General features: G+C 57.2%; 7 protein-coding genes across 7 annotated transcripts; 2 read left to right on the top strand and 5 right to left on the bottom strand.

Annotated features, from left to right (window-relative positions):
• Positions 1 to 133: 133 nt before the first annotated feature.
• Positions 134 to 5,695, bottom strand: BO95DRAFT_489672 (putative polyketide synthase; the record flags this gene model as incomplete). The annotated part of the gene is made up of 4 exons (XM_025590584.1): positions 134 to 1,333; positions 1,412 to 3,781; positions 3,880 to 5,293; positions 5,343 to 5,695. The coding sequence occupies 4 exons, from the start codon at positions 5,693 to 5,695 to the stop codon at positions 134 to 136; spliced, it is 5,337 nt and encodes a 1,778-aa protein (XP_025436279.1).
• Positions 5,696 to 6,512: 817 nt separating this feature from the next.
• On the bottom strand, positions 6,513 to 7,426 carry BO95DRAFT_457919 (putative scytalone dehydratase; the record flags this gene model as incomplete). Its single annotated transcript, XM_025588506.1, has 4 exons — positions 6,513 to 6,568; positions 6,796 to 7,150; positions 7,232 to 7,329; positions 7,396 to 7,426. 4 exons carry the CDS (start codon positions 7,424 to 7,426, stop codon positions 6,513 to 6,515), a joined length of 540 nt encoding a protein of 179 aa, XP_025436278.1.
• A 316-nt stretch (positions 7,427 to 7,742) lies between these two features.
• On the top strand, positions 7,743 to 8,531 carry BO95DRAFT_377277 (uncharacterized protein; the record flags this gene model as incomplete). The annotated part of the gene is made up of 1 exon (XM_025583252.1): positions 7,743 to 8,531. The coding sequence occupies one exon, from the start codon at positions 7,743 to 7,745 to the stop codon at positions 8,529 to 8,531; it is 789 nt and encodes a 262-aa protein (XP_025436277.1).
• A 596-nt stretch (positions 8,532 to 9,127) lies between these two features.
• On the bottom strand, positions 9,128 to 10,567 carry BO95DRAFT_437297 (questin oxidase family protein; the record flags this gene model as incomplete). Its single annotated transcript, XM_025585270.1, has 1 exon — positions 9,128 to 10,567. The coding sequence occupies one exon, from the start codon at positions 10,565 to 10,567 to the stop codon at positions 9,128 to 9,130; it is 1,440 nt and encodes a 479-aa protein (XP_025436276.1).
• Positions 10,568 to 10,735: 168 nt separating this feature from the next.
• On the bottom strand, positions 10,736 to 11,646 carry BO95DRAFT_377258 (SDR family NAD(P)-dependent oxidoreductase; the record flags this gene model as incomplete). Its single annotated transcript, XM_025583249.1, has 3 exons — positions 10,736 to 11,069; positions 11,145 to 11,234; positions 11,306 to 11,646. Coding segments are annotated over 3 exons (765 nt in total), but the record flags the coding sequence as incomplete, so codon positions are not given.
• A 2,474-nt stretch (positions 11,647 to 14,120) lies between these two features.
• BO95DRAFT_377276 (AMP-dependent synthetase and ligase) lies at positions 14,121 to 15,314 on the bottom strand (the record flags this gene model as incomplete). Its single annotated transcript, XM_025583251.1, has 2 exons — positions 14,121 to 14,499; positions 14,575 to 15,314. Coding segments are annotated over 2 exons (1,119 nt in total), but the record flags the coding sequence as incomplete, so codon positions are not given.
• Positions 15,315 to 18,478: 3,164 nt separating this feature from the next.
• BO95DRAFT_489668 (uncharacterized protein) lies at positions 18,479 to 23,476 on the top strand (the record flags this gene model as incomplete). The annotated part of the gene is made up of 2 exons (XM_025590583.1): positions 18,479 to 21,971; positions 22,110 to 23,476. 2 exons carry the CDS (start codon positions 18,479 to 18,481, stop codon positions 23,474 to 23,476), a joined length of 4,860 nt encoding a protein of 1,619 aa, XP_025436273.1.
• Positions 23,477 to 23,558: the final 82 nt, after the last annotated feature.

The raw sequence follows: 23,558 nt of genomic DNA, 5'->3' as shown, positions 1-23,558 counted from the left end.
GCCCAGCATACTTGAGCACGAGTCCGCGACCATCAGAAGGGAGATTTAGGAAAAATCGTGTAAGCTCTACGCTTCGAAACCGTGTGCCATAGAATGTACTGTAATCCTAACAACGACGGGCTCAGAATCAACATCAAGTGTATTCCTCCAGCCAGAACCGTAAGTCTCCAATGGTAGGATACTCCAAGAACAGACTTCCCGACACCACCACGCGCAGCTGCTCCCGGAATTTTTCCGCAATCACCAGACTCATGAGCGAGTCGATGCCGAGGCCCGCGAAATCGCATTCGTCAGTCAGCTCGGCCCGATCGAGACCTGCTTCCGCGGCGATGATTTCCAAGGCGCGGGCAGTGATGGTGTCCGGGTATGTGGCTACGGTCGGCGGGGATTCGACGGGGCTGTCGACTAGGGGCGGAGTGGGCAGCGGAGCGCGAGCAGCGACAAAGGCCGGTGGAGCGGAAGGCTGGGCCGTGCTGAGTGCGGTAGGCCCGGCCGCCGACGGTGCTTCGTGATCGTCCGGGGCTGAGAAGAAGCGGCCTAGCAGAATCCGTGGGTACCGGCGGAATTGGATGCCGCCCACCATGCCCATGATCATCCCTTCCTGCAACACATAGACGTCACCCAGATAGATGGAGGGATCGTCGTCAGTAGGGATCATCTTCACGTACGACCGATACTGGTTTCCGGCAACCAGCGGCCGTGCGAACCGCATTGACTGCCAGCCAGGCGTCACGCAGAAGTGGTTCTTGGTATCGATGGCATCAGAGGTATTCATCACAAACCCAGCGAGGTGAGCAACGCTGTCAATAAAGTGTGGAGGCACTGTCCAACTGCCACCCTGCTCGCGCGAGAGGGTCACATCCGCGTACGCTTCTAGTTCGTGCAAAACAACCGCCTGCATTCCGCGATACTTGGATGCATAATCGACGAGGTTGTTGGCAAACAGCTGATATGCCATCTTATGGCTGAATCGTGTCGCAACGCCCTCACGGGCCAGCTGATCCAGCTGCCCGATGCGCCCCTGCACCAGATGAGCCAGGGGCGCCCACGAAGCGCGCCAGTCGTCCGCTTGGCCATAGATGAGGTTCGCGCTGGCGAAGGGCTCCTCCACGGACCCATTCGCCTGCACATTGTGCCACCGCAGCTGCGCCGTCTGACCGCCGGTCGTCGACACCGCCACTTGAATGATTTGCGGTTTGTCGGGGTTGTTATTGGCGACAAGTCCTTTGAGAACCTCGAGATTGGCGATATTCAGGGCCGGCTGGGGCTGGTACGGGTGTAGCTTCCTGTACAGGTATCCGCCCAGGGTGTAGGCAATGTCGGCGTGAATGGACTAAGCAGTGTGGGAATTTATGAGGTTAGTGAGAAGAGTCAGAGATTGGTAGGAGTAAGAAGCGATGGAAGAACCAACCGAAGTCACCACACCACAATTGTTCATCTTGTGCCCCCAAGCCGCCGCCCGAAAATCGGCCTGCATCAGATCGGCCTGCATCACCACTTTGCCCGCAGCGCCATCGAAGTGCTCCTCCACAATCCGCTGCACGACCGATGTGCGGAGGCTTGAGAGGATTTCTCCTCGAGTAGCCCCTTGCTTGGTCTCGTAGAAGGTGTTGCCTTTGGTCAGGGCCCAGTTCCCTTTGTACGGGATCCAGTAGGTCTTGTCGTTCCAGGCGTATGTGGGCAGGTCTAACAGTCGCAGAGCCGGCTCAAACGGCCGATGAAATTCATTCCAGGTAATGGGTACCCCTGCGCAGTGCAGCGTGGCCAGAGTCCGTGTGAGGGTTGTCCAATTGTTCTCGCCTCGTCGTAACGAGGCCGCTGTGATAGGGGCCCCGGTTACAGTGGCCGAAGACGAGGCTATGGTTGCTCGGATAAAGCCTGTGCAGACTGGGTGCGGACCAATCTCGATCCAAATAGTCTCGTCGTCAATGGTGCTCATCTCGTACGCGGTCTCGATGGCGGATCGAAAGTTCACCGTCTCACGGGTCGCGCGCCGCATATACTGGGCACCAAGGGACCGGTCATCGAAGATGACTTTATTGAGGAGAGGGGAGATTACGGGGATCTGTGGGGGCTGGAAGAGCACGCCATGAGTAACGAGCAACTCGAAGTCTTCGAGAATGGGATCGACCTGAGCCGAGTGAAAGGCAAATGCGACATCCAGACTGACACACTTGCAGTGTGCCTGCTCCAGGATTGGAATTAGACTATCCATCTCGGTGACGGTGCCACTGATCACAGTGTCCTGAGGTCCGTTGATGCACGCAATCTCATACGGACGATCACCAGCGGTCTGCTGTATCTTCTCTACCGAGGCGCGCACTGCCACCATCTTATGGCTGCCTACTTGGCACCGCTGTTCGAGTAACCGAGCGCGATGACCCACGAGGAAGATCGTATCGGCTGCAGATAGAACCCCTGCGACTTGCAGTGCGGCGTACTCACCTAGACTGTGGCCGATCACCACATCCGGCCGCACGCCCAAGGTCGCCCAGTAGCGGGCGAGCGCAATCTGCACGCAGACTAGCGCAAGATGCGTGGCGACCGGCGAGTGCAGGTGAGTGGAGGGATAACTGCCGTCGACGACGGAGAGGAAGGATGGAAATCCCTGGTCCTGAGCAATAACATTGAGTTGCCGGATCTGGGAGTGAAAGTAAGGTGCTTGATGGTATAGCTCAAGATGATAGGAGCGGAATGAAGCCCCCTGCCCGGTGAAGGCAAAGGCAATAGGGGGTGGCTCCGTTAGAGAGACTGGTTTATGTTCGTCGAGGCTGACCAGTGCTGATTCCAGTTGCTTCCGTACCTGTGCAAGGTCCGCTGCCACCACAGCCACGCGGTGATTGTGATGATAGCGACGAGCGGTAGTCGTATAGGCGAGATCGCTTAGAAGCAAGTTAGGATTTTGCTCGAGGAAGGTAAGTAATTGCTCAATGTTTCTCCGCAAGGACCCCTTGCTCTTCGCTCCCACAGTTATAGCATGCATCGAGCGCTCATCGCTGCCTATTCTTGTGCGAATCGGCCCATCCTCGATGACCACTGTTGTATTGCCTCCAGCCGCGCTGAAGTTGTTGACAGCTGCTAAGCGCTTCCTCCCTGCCACACGCGGCCATTCGACCTTCGTATACGGAATATGGACGTTGCGTGTCTCGAGATCCCGAGGGAACTTGGGGTTCAGTACATTCTTAATCCCGATATGGGGAGGGATTAAATTCTTTTGCATCATGAGGAGGACTTTAAGCAGCGCAGTCACTCCGGCTGCGGCCTCACTGTGGCCCACGTTGGCCTTCACAGCTCCAATATAAAGTGGATTATTTGAACTGCGGCGCCTTGATATGGGTGCAAAGACATTGGTCACTGACTGGATCTCTTCCAGATCACCGGCCTGTGTTCCTGTGCCATGCATCTCCACATAACTGATATCGAGAGGATCTATACCGGCCCGGTCGAGTACTAAATGACTCAGATCGGCCTGGTGGCCAGCATGCGGGTGCGTAATGGAGACCGCCTCGGCAGAGTGGTTTGTGCCTGCAGCTGCAATCACACCGAGAATATTGTCGTTATCGGCCTCAGCATCCTCCAAGCGTTTAAGCACGATCGAGGCTACCGCATCTGCTCGACAATATCCGTCCGCCTCGCTGTCCCATGTCTTGCACGCATTGGCGCCCTTTGAGAGGAAATGACCGTTGCTGAGACCCGCAAATGCATCTGAATTTGTCAGGATGTTCATTCCTCCGGCCACGATCATGTCGGTCTCCCCGCTCCACAAGGAGGTACAGGCAGCCTGGATTACGGATTCAATTCTCTGCCAGTTAGAGCAACTCAACTAATAGCCGGGAATCTCAGAGTCAGGGGGAGGGCAAGAGCCACTGTGCAACGTACCTGGATCGTTGCCAAGCTTGAGGAGCAGGCAGTATCGATACTGTAGCTAGGGCCCGCGAACTTGAAGAAATAATTGATTCGCCCCGGGCCGAATGCTCGACAACCACCTGGGATGAAGTACGTACTGATTTCCTGGGCGGTATTCACTTCGCGATAGTCATCACTCGCTTGGCCATAGAAGGTCCCGATTCGAGACAATCGAGTAGAGAATGTACGATTAGCCATATATCCAGCTCGCTCCAATGCCTCGTACGCAGTAACAAGGGCTAGCCGCTGCATAGGGTCCGTCTGCTCCGCCTCCCGCGGCGACATATTAAAGAACGGGGCATCGAATAAGCCTGGTTCATCAATGAAGCATCCATAGGGGGTCCAGCTGCAGTTGAGCCGCTTTCGATCCACGTCAAAGTGGCTCTCGACGTTGAAGCGATCCGCGGGTATCTTGCGGTGGACATCCAAGCCGCTCTCAAGCAGCTCCCAGAACCTCTCGGTATTAATGGCCCCACCGGGCAGTCGGCAGGCCATGCCCACAATGGCAATCTTCGATTGCTGGGGTCCTCGAGGGAGGAGATCGTCTGCCGGGGTCTGGGCCTCGTACAGCCAAGGAATGATTTCATCAGTCGAGATTTCTACGGCAGGGTTAATAGTTTGCAGGGCCGCGGCGAGGTCATGGCTAGCAAGAGAGTTTCGGAAGACGAGCAGATGACAGTGCTCGGCGTTTATGCCCTGGGCCTGCTGCACGACCCCTTGAACGACTGTCGCCCACTCAATCCGCCGCGTGAGAATCTCGCGAACGATTTGCTCCAACAACTCCGTCGCATCTTGACCCGTGAACGGGCGCCCGTCGCAGGTGGAGAGAATAGCGAGACACGGCACACTCCTTCCGTGATGACCGGATATTGATGGGGTGCGCACCACGCGACGGACGTGCTCGTCGTTATAGATGTGACCTGCATGGCAGAGGCCACCATAAACCGGGAGCGGTACGAATTTGCGGTTGCTAAAGACGTACGCTGTGCGGAAAAGCTCCTTCAACCGGGCGGGCGGCCCACTGACTGTCGCCGAGGATACGCTGGCCGCGCTGATGAAGACGCGACTAGCCTCCGGAGTTTGCTTCTGGAGTACATCCAGATCCTGCTGGATCTCCTCGGCCGTTACCCCTGGTATCACGTAGGCCCAGGGATCAGGCGTCGCACTCGGGGTCGTTGTCTCCCGCGGCTGCAAGTTCTGTGAGACCTCGTCGACCACGATCCCAAGTCGGAAGGCTTGGCGGACCACTTCTGCGGCGGACGAGGGCAGATCTGCCACCGTAGCCGCGAGAGATAGAGCTGCTGTCGCGAGAAGGCCCATCCCAAGCCCCGTCAAGACGGTGCTGGTGCTGTCCGAAGGGAAGGTTTCTGGATGTTGCTCATAATATCTGGTCTATCAGTTCGAGGTCTCCATCACGATTCATATTTTGTACGTACCCAATAATGGTTCCTAACTGGACGGTGTAAAGAAGCAGGCCCTCCACCGAACCCCCCAGTGGTCCGTGGCGGAGGTCGGTGAAGCTGGCCAAGTTGAGAATGGATTCAAAGGGGGGCACCAGCTGATTTAGGCTGCTTGGGAGCCCCCGTATTTCTTCTCGCAGCGCACGGGTGGCTTCCTCTAGGAAGCGCGCAAGGAGTGGGTATCTTCGATCCTTGCTGCGGCAATGCAGGGCACGGAATAAGGTGCACAATCCATCCTTGGGGAACTCATTGGAGAAGTGGAGGACTCGCAACTGAACAGGCTCTCTGCTGCCGTCGTCTTCAGAGCGAGAGGGAGTGTAAATTGCCATGATGGCTTGTACACAGGAATTAAGTCACTGTGTCTGTGAGCTGCCAATATGGCGTGTGAAACAGCTTGATATAACCAGCCCCTACGAAAATATGTCCGTTATAGCCCATTCCCGAGAGACGAGCCATGGAGTCAATTGATACCGTAGCATTGAACCCCTGACCCGTGGCTCAGAGCTGTCGCGGGCCTCTCTCCTAGAGCGTACAGACCCCGGCGGTGGTCATCTCCATTCCGCGTATTTTTGTTTAAAAAAAAGCTTGATTGGGACACCGGCTGTCGGGCTATTGCGATCCCCGGTATATGCTCGGCCTTGCCCTCTGCTCTCTCGGGGATTCGCTCGACTGACTCTGTGGAAGTAGAATCCTGGGCCAAGTGCTTCTATCGACTCATCACTGCGAACTCCGGCTTGTGCCAAAGCACATTGCTTAATCTCTTCCTCGGATCATCAGCTACGATGGTGACTCCGAATAGAGACCCTCCTCTTCATAGAGTGTCTGGCCTTTAGGCGCGGACAATAGAGTCATTGATTCTGGCTACGTTGCCTGTAACTAGTGTCTTCCACCCTTCCCGGCCACGAATATTGCACACCTTAGGTAATACGAGAGACTTATGGAAGTTTCAAAGATATATGTATACATAGACCAAGATAAAAATAGAATTTGAAATAAAATAAAAAAAAAGAGAAATAGGAGAAAAAGCATTTCAATCTGTTTTAGAATAGCGGCATGGCATATCACACCTCGTTCAAGTGCTCGGTCATAGTTAAGAAGATAATGACTGTATCTCAGGATGTTTTGAAATATATCTCGAAGGTTTGGTCAGGAGTGTAAAAGTGATGGGCCAGAGAGATCACAACCGGACCGAACGGTTAAGCCTGATTCGGGTGTCTTTTTCTTACCGGCAATAGAGTATATGCTATAACGGAAGAATGGCAAATCGGCATTGGAAATAACAGTGTTTCTGAAAAATAAGAAAAAAAAAAATAAAAGAAAAAACAGAAAACAATGTGAAAGCTACGCAACCAATACCTATCCTCCTTAGAGCTTCCTTCCAATCAACAAGCGCATTCATCACTCTGCGGCTCCCCAAGTTTCTCTTCACCCTCGAAGAAGATCCGGTCATGGTCATATTCTGACCAGCGGATGCCCGGCTCGATGCCAGCAAACCGCCATTGCCCCTCCACCCTGCGATACCAGATGGTGGCATGCCCGTGGGCGTGGCCCTTAAGGGCGACTTCGCTCAGCGCATCGTCGGCGTATTTCTGATGAGCGACGCGCATCTGATGTTGGCCAGTGATCTCATCCTCGCTGGTTTGGAGCCACTTAGACGCCCCGCCGACGAAATGCTGCGTCTTCAGGCGACGGTTGCCCAGGAACTTGAGATCGGACGCCATGAGCAGGAACTCAGGCGCAGGCATTTCTTCCCAGAGCTTGTTCAAGAAAGCACGGTAATCGATCTTATGAAAACAGGTGGGGACGAGTTTAGCAGGCGCAGAAACCTTGGAGGTCGAGTTCCATTCTTCTGGGAGGGAGCATACCCGGAGCGTGGGAGCAATGCACTGGGCGAGACGATCCCAGTCTTTAGTGTCATAACTCTCCGCCCATTCATAAAGGGCTGCCTGACAACCAAGGACATCTGCCGCATGAACGCGTCAATAGCTTGGGACTCTTGCGGGTGGGAGAAGGGGATGTGGGGCTCAACCTTCGAAACAAGGAGCGGTAGGTTTCGCCATTGTTGATGAGACATATGCGTATTGGTCTGTTTTCGAGCGGAATAGGGAAATAAGGCCGTGGACACAGGAAACTACGCAAACTGAAACCTTATTTAAAAGCACTGTGGTACTCCGTAGTTTGCGAGTTCTCCCTTGCCGGGCAACGCGTGGTTGACCGAACTCCGTGTCGGAATTCCGAGATTAGGGCTGGCCTCTGGCGCGAGCAGAGAGATAAGACACCCCTCCCTCCTGTGGTGGATTCGGTAGTGCCGTCTGGGAATTCCATTGAAGAGTACTCTTGAATTTTTTTGGGCTCGAAGTCCCTAAAGCCTCAAGTATGTCTACCTATGCTATCATTGGTTCTACCGGTAACTGTGGCACCGCCCTTCTCGACGTCCTATCGCGGGATTCCACGGTAACGATCCGCGCGTATTGTCGCAGCCGGGCTAAACTCTTGGCCTTGTCTCCTGCTGCTGTCGACAATAAGAGTGTCCAGATCTTCGAGGGGGGTATTGACGACATCAACCTCCTGGCGCAGTGCGTGCAGGGAACGAAGGCCGTCTTCCATGTTGTGAGCACCAATACGAATATCCCCGGCTGTAATGTTGGCCTGCAGACGGCCCAGACCCTCATTGCAGCTCTGAAGCAACTTCGAACGGCGGACGGCGGCGTGAACTCGCTACCGAAGGTGGTGTTGCTGTCATCAGCCACCATTGATGATCACCTTTCGGAAAGGATGCCGTGGTTTGTAAGGGCGTTCTTGTTGACCGCCTCCAAGCATGTTTATGATGACCTAAAACGGACTGAGACATTTCTACGCTCCGAGCAGGACCTCGTCACCACGATTTTCATCAAACCGGGGGGCTTGTCCGTGGACAAGCAGCGAGGTCATCGGCTGGACCTCCACCACGAGGAGTCCTTCATCTCGTACCTGGACCTGGCGGCGGCCATGGTCGAAGCGGCGGACGACCCCGAGGGCCAGTATGATATGAAGAATGTCGGGGTGGTGAATACAAATGGTAGCGCCCGTTTCCCCCCCGGTACAATCGGCTGTCTCTTGACGGGTGTGCTGCGGTATTACTTTCCCATGTTGCACCCTTATTTGCCCTTTCCCGGTCCCCGTTAGACTTCACCCTGAGTCTCCAGAAGTGGCATCTGTGCATGAATGTGTATTTCTCAGGGTTGCAGCATCCAGAGCCAAACGGTCTGTGTCGGCGCAGCTGAATAATCTGGCCACGTGATCCCAGGCAATGTACCAGGCGGGTTGCCTATCTCGAGAACTCAGCTAGTTCAACCAACCACCCAACCAAGGAACCAAGAAATCACTGGGAACACGTATCCAGAACGCCCTGCTTTCATCATATTTCTTACATTCTGCATATACTAGCTAGCGCGGCGAGGTGGTGGATATGTGTGGGAGAGAGTATGATGCTTAGAAATGGTCCCAAAGTATCACTTGTTTATCTCATTTAGAATATTGTCTATTTTCATGCAATGACACATTTGCTAGCTAAACACACATCGATAGACTGATATCACCCGATCCAAGATCAATGTTTCTGTTTGGCAAGTAGCTTGCAAAATCTGATTGTCCAGGGTGAAGGGGTTCATGTGACTACGAAATCGGCATAATGAATGAGATAGGTTCTATGCATTTGCTTACGAACCTCGACCGCGGGTTCACTAGTAGTGATATACCTAGGACAATGACAAGTAAGTTTATCAGGGTACGGATTGCCCCTGCTGGCCCCTATTCTCAGCCAACTTCAGATCCGGCCGTTCCCAGGCCTCATCAAAGCCCGTGCCCATGATCCACTTGAAGTCCGGAGGTGAATGGCGGGTGGTCTCCAGGGCCATGCGGGCCAGCTTGATCCACATGTTCCCCTTCACAGGGAAGTGCTCCGCCCACACCGGATGCTGCTCGTAGGGCCGGCTCAACCGTTCGGCGTGACGCAGGGCGCGCATGAACTTGGCGACATGCCCGTCGTCATGCTCTTGGTTCACCGCAGCGTACAAGGCCGCCCAGTCCATATCACGGGTAAAATCATCGGAGTAGTCGGAGATTGCGCAGGCATCTAACTCCGGGGACTTGCAGAAGGCGTAGAAAGCCAGGTCCAGCCGACCCTTCCACTCAACCAGGCGAACCCGCATAGCTCGCGGAATCCACTCCTGGGCATTATAGACGCTAAAGAAGAGCGACGCGGTCACCGTGTGCATCAGAAAGAAGTCGATCTTGCGGGGGCGCCGCGCCGACTGGCTCGCCCCGGCCAGGTAAGCGGCAGTGCTGGCCATCTCAGCCGTACGTATTGTTAGTAGGTCTGCATGCTCCCCGGCCATCATCATCATCCCCGACGCCGGAATGCGGAACTGCGCCGCGATAGGGATCAGCTCGTCCGCCGCCCGGTCCATGATGCTGTCACGCATGCGATTCCACCGGTCACCGAAGCGCAAGTCCGCCCAAATGCGGGGATGGCTGCGCACTTTGTCAACGAGCTGCACAAGTGACTTGGGTACCGTCGTCTCTGTCCGGGTGTCGTCCTTGGCAGCGATCGCCGCCTCGACCCCGAGCAGAAGTTTGTCAATGTGTCCGTCTTCGTGGGCAGCGGCCTGGGCCAGCGCCTCGGCGATGATGCCCGGTTGGCCGAACTCGATTCCCAGCCCCAGGTGGATGAGAGAGTGGTACATCCCCTCGTACAGCTTGATCAGGAGCTTCTCCGCCAGCGGCGTCTCGGAGAAGACGTACGTGGTGACCACGGATTGCCACCCGTGGCGGTCAATCTGGGATTGAAAGTAGGTGAGAAAGGTGCTGTACAAGTCGGACCAACCCAGCAGGGACTCCAGGGCCTGCGGGTCCGCGTCTAGCCGAGTGAGGATCATCGGGTCTACCGCGGGAATCGGGCGTTGAATGGCCTCGGTGTCGGTGTAGGCGCGCTCGAGCTCCGAGGGAGAAGCACCAAGAGCCAACGCGGTCAGAATACTATGGGCCATGTGGTTGTGGCCCGTCGCCTCCCGGAAGAAAATGTGCCATGTGTCGTGGTTGGACTGAAGCAGCTCGCTGGCACGCGACAGGGACTCGGCGGACACGGGAGGTCGCGAGGCTCCATCTGGATGGCCGAGGCTGTCAACGACGTGCTGCGCAGACAGGCCAATGTGAGCAGTCATGATGAGGGACAGATGAAGATCATAGGAGAATACATGCTAAAAAGGAAATGCTTTCCTTCCACGAGAATTATGTATTGAATCTACGGTATCAATCAACGTGTGGACTCGGAGAAGCGCCCAGAGTCGGAGATCCGGGACTCGGGGCTGGCTCTCAGGGACCTTTTCACGCTACCCAAACACCATGCCCCCATTCCCCTGAATCACCTCGCCGTTTATCCATCGTCCTGCATCGCTGGCCAAGAATGCCACAATCTGCGCAATGTCATCGGGTGTGGCGAGCCGTTTGGCGGCACTCGGTAGTTGGGCAAGTTCGGCCAGCACCTCGGGCGGGTCATGGCGGTGATAGTTCGTCATCGTGGGCCCGATCGCAACCACGTTGCTGGTCAGTCTGTGGGTACACGCTAGCTCCATGGCCCAGTACCGAGAAAGACACTCCAAGGCAGCCTTGGACGCAGCCCAGACGGCGAATGGCACATCGGGTCGCTGCGAGAGCACCGAGGAACTGACATCATTGGAGGTGGTCAGCCAAATGTCAACTGCCCTGCACAACCACCTGGCAGCCGCTCTTTTGACCTACATGCTAACAATTCGACCCCCGGATGGCGGCAGTCTGGGCACCAGGGCAGTTACCAGCTCGAGCGGGGCTCGGGCATTCACTCGCATGAATCTAATCGTGTCCCGTGGTCAGCGCGAATCTGGAAGACATCTATCAAACAAATGATGAGAGACAGGGCACACCGGTCGAAGAGGGAGGGATCGCTCTCAGCGACCGGGGTCGGAGTGGGCGGATCAAGAGCTGCGTTGTTGATGAGGATGTCAATGGTTGTGACGTCGAGGCCCATTAGGGCTTGGGAAATTATGCGCTGGCCGGCCCCGTCCGCAGCGAGATCTTCCTGGATGCAGATCGTCCGCACCCCGATAGCACGCAGGTCCTCCGCGAGAGCTGCCGCATTCGCTCGCTGACTATCGGAGACAAAACAGAGGGCTACATTGGCCCCACGGGTGGCCAGCACGCGGGCGATCTGCGCCCCAATGCCGCGCGATGCTCCTGTCACCACGGCATTCTTACGCAGGAGGCTGGTGGCGTCGACGCTGGATGCACCGGCGTCAAGGTTACTACAGCACTGAGGGGTGACGATAAAGAAAGGGTGCAGTACGAACTAGAGATTGGAAGGAGACGCCATCAGCGGCGATCGGCTGGCTTTTGTCTGGGTCTCGCGGAACGTGGCCGCGCAGGTCGAGACGGAAAAAGGACAGTTACTAGATCACTGGGCGGAGGCATTCAGATGTATTTATACGCGTTGACTATTATCAAACTGATTCCCTGCGTTCGTATTCAACGCGTCAATTAAGCGATAACATCCCCTAGATTACTGCCCGGGAAATCAGAAAGCATAGCGACACCGCACCCTGTTTCCGGCGTTGCCGCACCAGCGAGGATCTAAACGCGCTGCACAATGTCTGCACAGCTCGGTCCCGGGCCTTCTTCAATAATGAGCCGGAGTATGCGCTCGAAGATCTTGAGAAACTGACAGGTTGCCTCGGGTTCCAGGATGGACAAGGCCCCAACATGTAGTGTCGTGCCGGTAGCGGACTCCGGCTCGACTATGGTTAACTCGAGTGCGGCGAATGGCCAGACCATGGCGAAGCCCGCGCTGTCCTGAACAACGCCCTGAAAAGCAGGCACGGGCACAGTCGAGTCTTTGGGGCTGCTGCTCACGATGTGATTCAGCAGCACGTTTCCCCAGCGGCGCTGGCGCGGCACTCCAGGTTTGGGATCGGGTGGGGCGAGCGCTGCGTCGAGGTAGTATGGATCCTCATCCTGGATCGCCAGCCAGGCTCGCAGCGCCCCCTGGATGGTCGCTAGCACACTGCTATGGGCCCCCACCGCGACACGCATCGGGCTGATGGAAATCAAGGCCCCTTCCATGGCTTGCGCGCCCTCCAGGGTGGTCCGGTTTGCGCTGAGCCTGTAATATATGACCTCGGCGCGCGGTGGCGCGTGCGGCCGCCACCAGCCCAGCGTTCGCGCGATCGTCAGTGCTGTCACTGCGTGAAAGAGCGCCGCTGGGGTGAGGTGGTGCGCCCGGCACCAGGCGCCATAGGCGACTCCGATCAGCGTCGTCGCTTGGGGCTGAGCGGGCAGCTCCGCGTCCGGCAAGCGGCGGTCGTCGGGGATCGGGGTGGCGATGGCGCCCTCCAGGAAGGATTCCCAGGCTCGTTGGCCATGAAGCACACTCGACGGTACAGGAGCCTCGTCGAGCCCGTTAGCCCCATAATGATCCACCACCCAGGCTTCGATGGACGGTTTGGCCGCACGGGAATGCGCGAGACACAGGGCCGCTGATGCAGCTGGGTCGCCCTCGTCCCGCTTTACGATGGCTGTCAGGAGAGCGTGCAGATCCTGGGACAGGTTTTGGGAGATGGACTCATCCACAATGGAATGGTGGATGGTCCAGGCAAGCAAGCGAGGCTTGCTGAGAAACGCCGCGCGCCATAACGGGCGCCCAAAGACCCATGGCCGTGTCACATCCTCGCGTCGATATGTCGTCGGCTCTTGGCTCTCATCATCCTGCGTAAGCTCGAAATCGACCACGATCGGCTTCAAGATAGCCTGGACAACTTGCCCGCCGCGAATGAGATTGAACGTATCATCGGGAGTCTTCACCGTCTGCAGATTTGTGGGCCCGTCCAGCGATACGAACACCGTCCGTAGATTAGCCTTGGCTGCCACCACCTGGCCGACTGCTTCCTGAATTTGCGAGAAGCTACACGGGAACTTTGAAAGGTCGAGGAACTGGTAAAACATCCAGAGTCGGGGGTCATAGAGACTCGTTGCGAACATCTCCCGTTGGAGCAAGGTCACTGGGAACACGGCTTCATAATCCGACGGTTCATGCCTCAACCCAACGGGGAGCCGTGGGACGAGAACCTTGGTAACAGATTGTAGAGATCTCCCTGCCTTCTGGTGGTCGACAGTATCCTCTCCAACCATCGCGGGGATAGTCGAGGCGATGGTGCTCAGGCTCTTCGGGGTGAATAGCTCCTCAATGTTGATGCTCAACCCGTGACTGCGACACCGCGCCCGAGTTTGAAGTGCCAATAACGAGGTCCCTCCGTTTGCAATGAACGACAGAGATTCCATCTGGTCGCGGACCTGCGCGGTAGGACGATCGGGATTTTCGCCCGTCAATACCTCAAGGACCAGGGCTAGAAACAGGAGGCCGCCGGGGGAGAGGCTGTTTCCCGGTGCCTCTTTCACGGCAACCCCCGCCCGACTGGTTTCTGCTTCTTGGTTGATGCGTGCTTGCGCAAGCAGAAGAAGTGCCTTCGTGTCCGTCTTGGCCGATGGCGTTTCGGGAAATGTGTCAAACTGCAGCCATCGATGGGGCCTCATGTATGCAGGCAATTGGGCGCTGCACGCGTGGTCCGCTGCCACCACGAATTCCTGCCACCCAGCAGTGGCCGATCCTCCCTGCTCCCCATCGCTGCCAGCGCTCCGCTGCAGCATCACACAACAAACTGAAATCGGCCTGCCCGCCGCGGACTGGGCAAGCATGACTCGGCTTTTCATCACATGCGGCACTTGGTTGACGATGGCCTCGACCTCCTCCGGCTGGATCCGGTATCCATTAATCTTAAACTGAAAATCGACTCGACCGAGGAGAATAAAGGTACCAGCCGCGATGAACATGCCGAGGTCCCCGGTTCGATATATCCAGGCGTGCCCCGCATCGCCGGGGAAGGGATGAGGCTGAAACACCTGCCTTGTCGCTTCGGAACGCCCAATATACCCGGCACTCATGTAGGTCGAGCTGAGGCAAATTTCTCCAGGAACGTATAACGGACAAAGTCTGGCCGTGCCGGGTTGTAGCATGTATAGTGAATAGTCAGACGTGGGAAGGGGATGGCCAGGCGGGAGACACCCTGTGCTGCAGCAAGTCTCAGCGCGTGGGTCTTTGTGTGCGAAGATGTCGCCGGTAAGAGAACGGATGTGGAGTACTTACGAATCGTCATGAAATGGCAGCGCATGGGAGTTCATCTCCGTAGCTCCGTAGCCGATCAACAACGAGACATGCCGACTCCATGTCTGGGCCAGGGTCGGCGGCACCGCTTCGCCGACTAAAGAAATGGTTTTCAGGGACGGCACAGCATCAGGGGTGGTGAGCGCGATAGCTGAGGGCGTGATACACACGTCCTCAATGCCATACCGGGCCACACAGCCGGCTAAATCCGTCGTGATCTCCTCCAAGGGAGGTATGCAGACACAGCCGCCGTTACTGAGGAAGCTCCAGATTGGCGTCCCCGAGGCGGAAGAGATTGGATTGAAAAAGAGTAGTGTTTTGGACGCCCGAATCCGACCGGCGTAGCTGGCAATGGAGGCCCCAAAAGCAGCATGACTATGCAGACAGCATTTGGGCCTTCCCGTGGAGCCCGATGTGACGCGAATCCATGCGGGTTGGAACAGATCCTGCGAGAGATCAACCTCGGATCCTGCATAGTTCTCTGGGGGTACGGGACATGCGTTCGCTCGCCGGCGCAGCTGCCCAAAGTCATACTGCCAGGCAATGTCCGGAGCCAGTTCGCCGGTCCAGGAATTGTCCACCACCACTAGAGCGCAGTCGCAGTCTTCCAGTATGTGGGCATTTCGGGGAACAGGTTGGCTCGGGTCGACCAGGACGATGGCACAGCGAGCCTTCCAGCATGCCAGGATCGTGATGATCACTGCGGGGGATCGCTGCAACATGATGCCGATGACCAGGCCTTCTTCTGTCGCTAGACCCGTTGCCAGGGGCCGGGCTGGGACAGCCATCAGCCGTTGGGTCAAGTCAGCAGCCATCAGGTCCGTCATCTGATCTAACATCCAGTAAGAGATGATCTCGCTATCCCGGCCCTCGATAGCCGGGGAAGATGGGGTTTTTCGGGCCTGGCGGCGGACGAGTTGGTGTACCGGTCCTACTGTCATTTCGGTTACGCTTCGCCCCGGAAGACTGTGCCGGCGCAACTGCAGCTCTTCATGCAGAGAGGCCATGGAGATGTCGCGGAGTAAGAGAGTGGTCCAGCTGCGGTGGTGTACGATGTGGCGTAAGAGGTGCAAGCCGTGGTCGATTAGCTTTTTGGTATAATGCGCCGAGAGCCAGCGTGGGTAGTGGCAAATCGCCTGGATTGTTCTGTGACGTTGGGAAAAGAGCTGGATGGTCAACCCCGAGGGCATTTCGGGGGGACCGGGCAATTCAGCCACTGGGCATGAATACAACACCGCCACACAATGTGGTGGACCCTTGACGGATGGATCCTCATCCGTGTTGATGTTCAACCCAGATTGGAGCAAGTCCAGGAATGAAGAGTCCTCGTCGATAGAAGCATCAACGTGGACCCAAGGGCTCGACCTGCTCCCCTTTTCCGCCGCCTTGAAGGTCTCACATGCGGTCCAAATGTTCGACGTACCGTGAGCAGTGTGACGACTCAAAATAATGCACCAAGCAGCACTGCAGACGTGCCATGCGGGGGTGTTGTGCGCGGCTGCGGTGCGGACGATATCGTCAACATCAAAGCCGTGGAGATCGTGGTGCAAGACATTCTGCTTCTGGGGCTCTGTACAGAGACCTTGAACCTCGGATGCATAGTACTCTTTAAGACCCTGGGGAAACATCTTTCAAATGAGCTATCTGTGCGAGATTCGGTTCAGGATGTGGTGGCCTATAAGTCACCGCCGGAGCCAAACGACTCGCTCGGTAAATCAAGCATGCCTCTGGTTATAGAGCATTCGCAGACACGATGCACTGGCAACGGCCGGATTGCCTTTCGTCCCTCCATTCAGCAATTTGCAGGGTAAGAAAACACCTCTGGGACCGAGTGAAGACCGTGGTCGGACAATGGCCCACCGGCATAGGGCCGACGCCCGCGCCATGCGTAGCAAGCTTAGGGGGACCTACCAGTGTCTGGCGATGGACAGACGGACAAGCAACCCAACCAACCGCATGAAGCCCGAGCAGCTGATGGCACAAACTAAGCCTCTCATGACCAGATCCGATCCCCGAGCCAATTTTGATCGGGTCATTGTCATTTCCCCACCCCCTTTCTGGACCCTGGAACGAGGGGACGTTGAAACTAATCAACATTGTGACGATGGGCTCACGACTCCAATGCACTTTTTTCCGATCCTCAGAAGACTGTAAGACGACGCCCAGCCGGTATGTTACGTAGAGCATTAGTATACAAGACACTAGAAATCTCCCAGTGGGCCTACTTTTTAAGGGTCGCTGTGTTTCTTTCCTGCTTCCCGTCTTCTACTACATCTTTCCCTACAGCACAATGACCGGCACCACCGATGACCTGCCTAATACCTGTCACCATCCGCCAGAGAGCGGTTTTCAAATGGGGGGTAAGCTTTTTCACGTGAGAACCCGACCTTCCACTTTGATCCAAGCCCAGGCTCGACTGCATCCATCGCGGGTGTGCCTCGTCGCGAGTTCCGGAGAGTACGATTTCGACCGCCTCTGGAGCTCAGTGCAGGCAAGCGCCAGTCAGCTGCTACAACAAAACCTGTCTCTGGGGGCCCGCGTGGCCATCGTGGCAGAGTCCTCTCCCATCGCCATTGTGGCTCTCCTGGCTGTCCTCCACCTCGGTGCTGTGGCGGCCCCCCTCAATGCCTCGCTGCCAACTGCGCGGATTCACAGCATCATCCGCACCGGCAGGTTCACTCATCTAATTAATCTGTCCTCTCGCTCCTCAGATTTCGAGCTTCCAGGAGTGATCAATCTTGCTTTGGACCTGAGCCAACCGACGTGCAAGTCCCCGGCAGCGCGGAATCACTTCCCGGAGGTTGATCCCCAGGCACCTGCCATCGTCTTTTTCACATCCGGCAGCACAGGAGAACCGAAAGGCGTCGTTCACAGCCATGTAAGTTTGAGTACAATGGCCGTGAACGTGGCCAAGGTCTTGGAAATCGACTCCACCGTGCGTAATTTCCTCTTTCCTTCTTTCGGCTGGGCCATGAACATCATCGATTCTCTGTCGACCCTGGCGGCAGGGGGGTGTCTTTGCATTCCCACCGAAGCCGAAAAGTCTCACAGCCTGGAGGAGGCCATTTCGCTGTTCAGTGCCACCCGAACCACACTGCCTTCGTCCGCCTTACGGATCATGAACCCCAGCGCTGTCCCGTCCTTGACTCGCGTCGTGCTCGCCGGCGAACCCATACACTCAGATGTGGCGTCGATCTGGTTGCCCCACGTGAAGGTCTATTGGAACTACGGTTCTTCGGAGACGCTGATGGTCCTCGCCGGGGTGGTCGGCGAGCAGAGCCCTGGGGCGCTAAACGCCGGTCGTCCGCTGGCCTGTTGTCGGTGCTCGATCGTAGACGAGGCACGCTTAGAGGTCCCGACAGGCCATTCAGGCCAGCTCGTTGTCGAAAGCCATACCAACTTCATGGGTTACCTGCGAAACGGCGAAATCGATGCACCTGACGACCAACCGATCGGCCATCCCGTCGTGGTCCATTCGGGGGACCTTTTCAGTCAGGCGGGGCCAAATGCGGTTCTGGTGCATCACGGACGCATTGATTCACAATTGAAGATTGCGGGCCAGCGCTTTGAGCCGCAGGAGGTGGAGGAGAAGCTGCTGCTGGCGCTAGCTGACGTGAAGGAGCTGGCCGTTACTGTAGCGACCCTGAAGGGCAACTCCGAAGGACCAGTCCTCGTGGTCGTTGTGGTGCTCGAGCGCAAGGGAACGAGTGCGTCCTCGTCTGAGGCCCGACTGCGCTGCGCCTTCGAGTGGCTCGTTCAGACGCTGCCCCGCTATATGATACCCATCGGGGGCTTGGAGGTTGAAAAGCTTCCCCGGCTGCAAAACGGCAAGCTGAATCGAAAAGGCATTATTCACTTAGCAGAGCAGCAAGCAGTCTCCGACCTGATGGACCTGCGACCTCCGCGTGGGGCGGACTCCCGCGATCTGGATCCTATCTTGGTTCGCAGGGTCGCCCAGGTTTGGGCAAGTGTGCTGGCTATTGAGCTAACAGAGATCAAGCCCACGTTAAGTTTTTTTCTCCTGGGTGGCAACTCCCTATCCGCGATGCGAGCGTGCAAGGAGCTGCGACGCGAGGGTATACTCCTTGCCATGTCCGACTTGTTTCTGCATCCCACCTTGAGTGAGCTAGTAGACTTCATCATGAAGCACAACAAAACGAGGTCATTGACGGAGCCTAGCCACATAAAACGAAGCACGGAATTCGAAGGCACGGCCCAAGATATTCTCCAAGAACTTCTGCTGAGGGCAGCCAGGGACTGTGCCGTCGATCCAAAGATGATTGAGGATATCTACCCTTGTACAGCTCTGCAGACAGGACTTATGGCTCTGAGTGAGATTCACGCAGGGGCGTATGTGGCGGAACACGCCTTCCACCTGCCAGTCTCATGGACTGTGGCAGCCTTCCAAGAGGCCTGGCTCCGAGTACTCGCGGGGACGCCTATTCTGCGCACCCGCATCATTCGAGATCCCAACGGCAGGTCGCACAATGTCACCCTGCGGCCGTCAGCGGACCCAGGAATAGCTGTTCCGCAAGGGGCGTTGCCAGCCTTTGTGCCTCCCATGAGCTGCGGGTCGCCCCTGTTCTGTCACTCTCTGGACACAGACCCAGAGCATGAGAGGTTGATCTGGCGCTGGCGAGTACATCATGCCATCTACGACCGCTGGTCCACCCATCTGATTCTGGATTTGATGCAAAAAATATACAGGAAGGAGACTCCGAGCCCTTTGACTCCGTTCTCCCGATTCGCCCGTGCCGCGGTTGAACAGGAGAGCTCCGAAGCCGCGATCAGCTTCTGGCGGAACAAATTCGAGTTATTCAGTGGGACGGTCTTTCCTCAGCTGACCCTAGATCATGCGAAGTCTCGTGCCTCGGATCATCTCCCCTTCGAAATCTCCATTCCGCCGCGACGATCCGCGACCACGCAGGCTACGACAATCCAAGGGGCGTTGGCACTGCTGATCTCCAAAGTTCATGGCGAGTCGGATGTGATATTTGGTACCACTATTCACGGAAGAGCCCTAGCGAGTTGCCCAGACGCAGAGACAGTGGTGGGACCTGCCATTGCCACGGTTCCTATGCGCATCCAAGTGGAGGGAACCACCTCAGTGGCGCAGTTTCTCGACGCATTGCAAACTCAAGCGGCACTCGTGTCAGTCTATCAGCATTATGGTCTGCAGAACATCAAGGCACTAGGGCCTGGGCCGGCGGCGGCTGCCTCCTTCACCACTCTCCTGATTATCCAGCCCGAGATGGATGGAGATGCCCCGGATCCGCTCCACATGATCCACGAGATCGAGCTCGGAACCGCAGATGGCTACGTGGACTACCCTCTGGTTGTCGAGTGCTTTCCACAAGCCCAGATTCTCAGGGTCAAGCTGTTGTATGACCCAGTGGTCTTCTCCTCGTGGGAGATGCAGATGATGGCTCAGCAATTCAGGCACGCCTTTGACGCCCTACACACCACGCAGGATCCGACAACATTACTCCGAGACCTGAGTCTCCTGGATAAGGAGAGCGTGCCCGCCGTTCTGCGCATGAGCCGCGGCGAACTGATTGACCACCGCGAGTGCCTCCATGAACGAATCTTTGCCAAAGCGCACGCTTGGCCGGACTCCGAAGCCCTTCACGGGTGGGACGCGCGGTACACCTACGAGGAGCTTCGGAGCCTGGTCTGGCGCCTGGCCTCGCGGCTCGCGCCCTTGCTACCCTGCAAGCCAGGGCAGATTGTCCCCATCTGCTACCCTAAGTCTGCCGCGGCCGTCGTGGCTATGCTGAGCATCCTGACAGCAGGCCACGCCTTCCTCCTGCTGGACCCCGCACTACCACCGCAGCGCATCCGGTATATGATCCAGGCGGCCAAGGCGGACCGCGTGCTCTGCACGTCTGCAACCCACCATCTGGTGGCTGACATGGGACCCCTTGTGGTCAATTTCCAGAGCATCTGGGACACTCCGTCCGTGGCGCCGGACGACGGTTTCTTCGAGCTGCAGACGTCGCCAGACCGCCCGGCCTACTGCATCTTCACCTCCGGGTCAACGGGGGCCCCCAAGGGAGTGGTCCTGCTCCACCGACAGGTCACCAGCGGGCTCGAAAGTCAGATCGCAGCCGGGCTTTACAAGCGCCAATCTCGCCTGCTGCAGTTCGCAAGCTACAGCTTTGATACGTGCATTGCCGACATCTTCGCGACCCTCCTGAGTGGGGGTTGCATCTGCGTCCCACAAGATGAGGACCGTCTGTTACGGCTAGCCGACAATATCAACGCATTTGCCGCCACGGCCGTCGACCTGACGCCATCCGTTGCCAGGATGCTCCAACCGCACGAGGTGCCCGATTTGCAAGTGCTGCGCCTTGGGGGTGAGCCGATGCATCAATACCACGTCCAGACCTGGGCGAATCGCTGCAATCTCCAGAACACCTACGGTCCCACCGAATGTTGCGTGCAGTGCACGTTCGTTGACCGGGTGCCCCAATTCTTGTCGCCAGCTGTCATCGGCAAGAGCATTGGGTGTCATCTCTGGGTTGTTGACCCGCAAAATCACAAGTTTCTCATGCCGCTGGGTATGGTGGGCGAACTGGCAATTCAGGGTCCCGCGGTGGCTAATGGCTATATCAACAACCCGGCCAAGACGGAGGCGCTGTTTCTCCCCAGTGCCCCGTGGCTCGAGACCTATGGTATTGATTGTCTTTACCCGGTCTACTTGACAGGCGATTTGGTTCGATTTAACGAGCAGGGCGACCTAGTCTTTCTCGGCCGCAGGGATAGCCAGATCAAGATCCGGGGCCAGCGCGTCGAGCCGGAAGAAATCGAGCACGTCCTACAGCAGGATGAGAGGACGGACCAAGCTCTGGTTTGCTATCCCACCACAGGCGTGCTCGCGATGCAACTGGTCGCTATCCTTGAGCCCTCCCCTGCCGCCGCCAGACTGTGCGCGCAAGATCAGCCGGGGGCGTGGATGGAGCCCATCGCCCGTAAGGCTGCCGAGTTCTTGCCACTGCACATGGTGCCCGCTGTGTTTCTAGCAGCCGACCAGAGCTTATTGATGTCATCCGGCAAATTGGACCGTCGCAGGGTACAGACATGGCTGGAACGGCTGGCGCTGGAGGAGCTCGAAGCCTTGCATTTGTATCATCCCGCCTCAGCGAGGCCACACGATGCGAAGTCCACCGAAACAGCCGCCGACCTGCCCGACGCCCTGACAGCACCCATCCTCAACCAAATCCAGTCCCTTCTCGCATGGAGATCGCATATCGGTCCTCAATCCGCCACAAATCATTCCCTTGTGCATTCCTTCTCTCGTATTGGGCTGGATTCAATCACCATTATTCCGTTCCTCCGGTGGATCAACCAGACCCACTCCGTCCACTTGGACGTGCCCAGTCTTCTGCATCTTGATAGCGTGCAGGGACTCGTCTCCTATCTCAGAAGTCAGCAGGCAAGCCTCCCGGCCAAGCAGAAGAAGCGCAGCGATGAGAGGACGGAGGATCCCGAGACCTTCGAATCCATGATCCGTCAAGGGGTGGACCGGCTCTGCCAGAAGAAGCATCCTATTGTTTTGGAGCGCGAGCTGTCCAAGAAGACCCCCTTAAGCCGACTGGTCGGTAAGGTGGCCGGGTCGCAGATGACTCTGGTGCGACGTCTTTCTCGCCGCATCAGCTCGCGATTCGAGCCCCGCCGCGTGTTATTGACCGGGGGCACCAGCCTTGTCGGATTAAACATTCTCACCCGCCTGCTCGAACGCTTTCCACGGACGCGGGTTGTGGTCCTAGTGCTCTGTAACACGGCCGACGAGGGTAAGGCCCGGCTTGTCGAGCGCGCCAGCCTCTTGCGGTCCTGGCGCCGCGACTTTACTCCCCGAATCGAGGTTTGGCCCGGCGATCTGAGCGCGACGCGGCTGGGGCTACTGCCGGCGCAATGGGACGCGCAGCTGGGCGGACGAGGGGGTAACGCAACCAACTACGTAGACGCAGTTATCCACAACGGGGCTGCGGTCGACTGGTTCGCGAACTTTGCGACACTTCAGGCAACGAACATTGACGCGACGCTGCAGCTTGCGGAATGCGTGCGAGACGCCGCCACTATCACTCGACTTGTGTATGTGTCCGGTGGGCCACAGTGGATGCCAGACGAACCCGACACTGCGGCGTTGGAGCCGGTGACGGGGGAAAGCTCGGTGCAGCACCTCCACTCCAGCCTCGCCCAGTCCAACGCCTACGGGCGTACGAAGCTGATCACCGGGGCAATACTGCAACGCGCCGCCGCCCGCAGCATGGATCTAGCCGGCAAGGTGGCCGTGCTCCGCCCAGCACTTATTATCGGTGCTGCTGCCGATGGGGTGGTCAACATGGACGACTTCCTCTGGCGCGTGGTCCGCGGCTGCTGTGCCCTAGGGGCATTTCCACGCGAGGACCCGGCGGAAGACTGGATCTACCTCTGCGGCGCGGACTACTTTGCCAACCTGATCATCTCCCGGCTGACGGCCGTGCCGCGCCCCGGGGAGATTAAGGTCCTTGCCGGCCTGACAGCCAGTCGCTTTTGGGCCATCGTGCAGCAGGAACTTGGGGTCTCTATGGAGGCCTTGGACGTCCCGACCTGGTTACACCGGCTGAAACGGAGCATTGCCGCGCAGACCACTCATCACCATTCCGCTACTGAAGTCCATCCCTGTCAGCCGATTCTGCATATGCTTGAGAGCTCCTCATCTGGCCCGCTGGGCGCGGCCCGGCCTCGAATCTGTGCGGATACAGAACGGCGTCGCCGGATGGAGGCGGAAGCGGCCCGCGTGGTGACGATGAATGTGCGGTACATGCACAAGATCGGCTCCTTCTCTACTGCTGAGGAGGCCTGGTCGGATCAGGTTTTCCACCGAAATAAAACACGGTAGAGAAGCACGATGCTTCATCAACTGCTCCTGCATACAATCTTGCCCATCCCGGCTGGTCTTAAGAACAGGCTTTTGGGGGGGG

Source organism: Aspergillus brunneoviolaceus, assembly GCF_003184695.1.
Source record: "Aspergillus brunneoviolaceus CBS 621.78 unplaced genomic scaffold BO95scaffold_126, whole genome shotgun sequence".
In the NCBI taxonomy this organism is placed as follows: domain Eukaryota; kingdom Fungi; phylum Ascomycota; class Eurotiomycetes; order Eurotiales; family Aspergillaceae; genus Aspergillus; species Aspergillus brunneoviolaceus.
The sequence above is the reverse complement of the archived record's forward strand: the minus strand, read 5'-3'. Positions and strand labels throughout refer to the sequence as shown.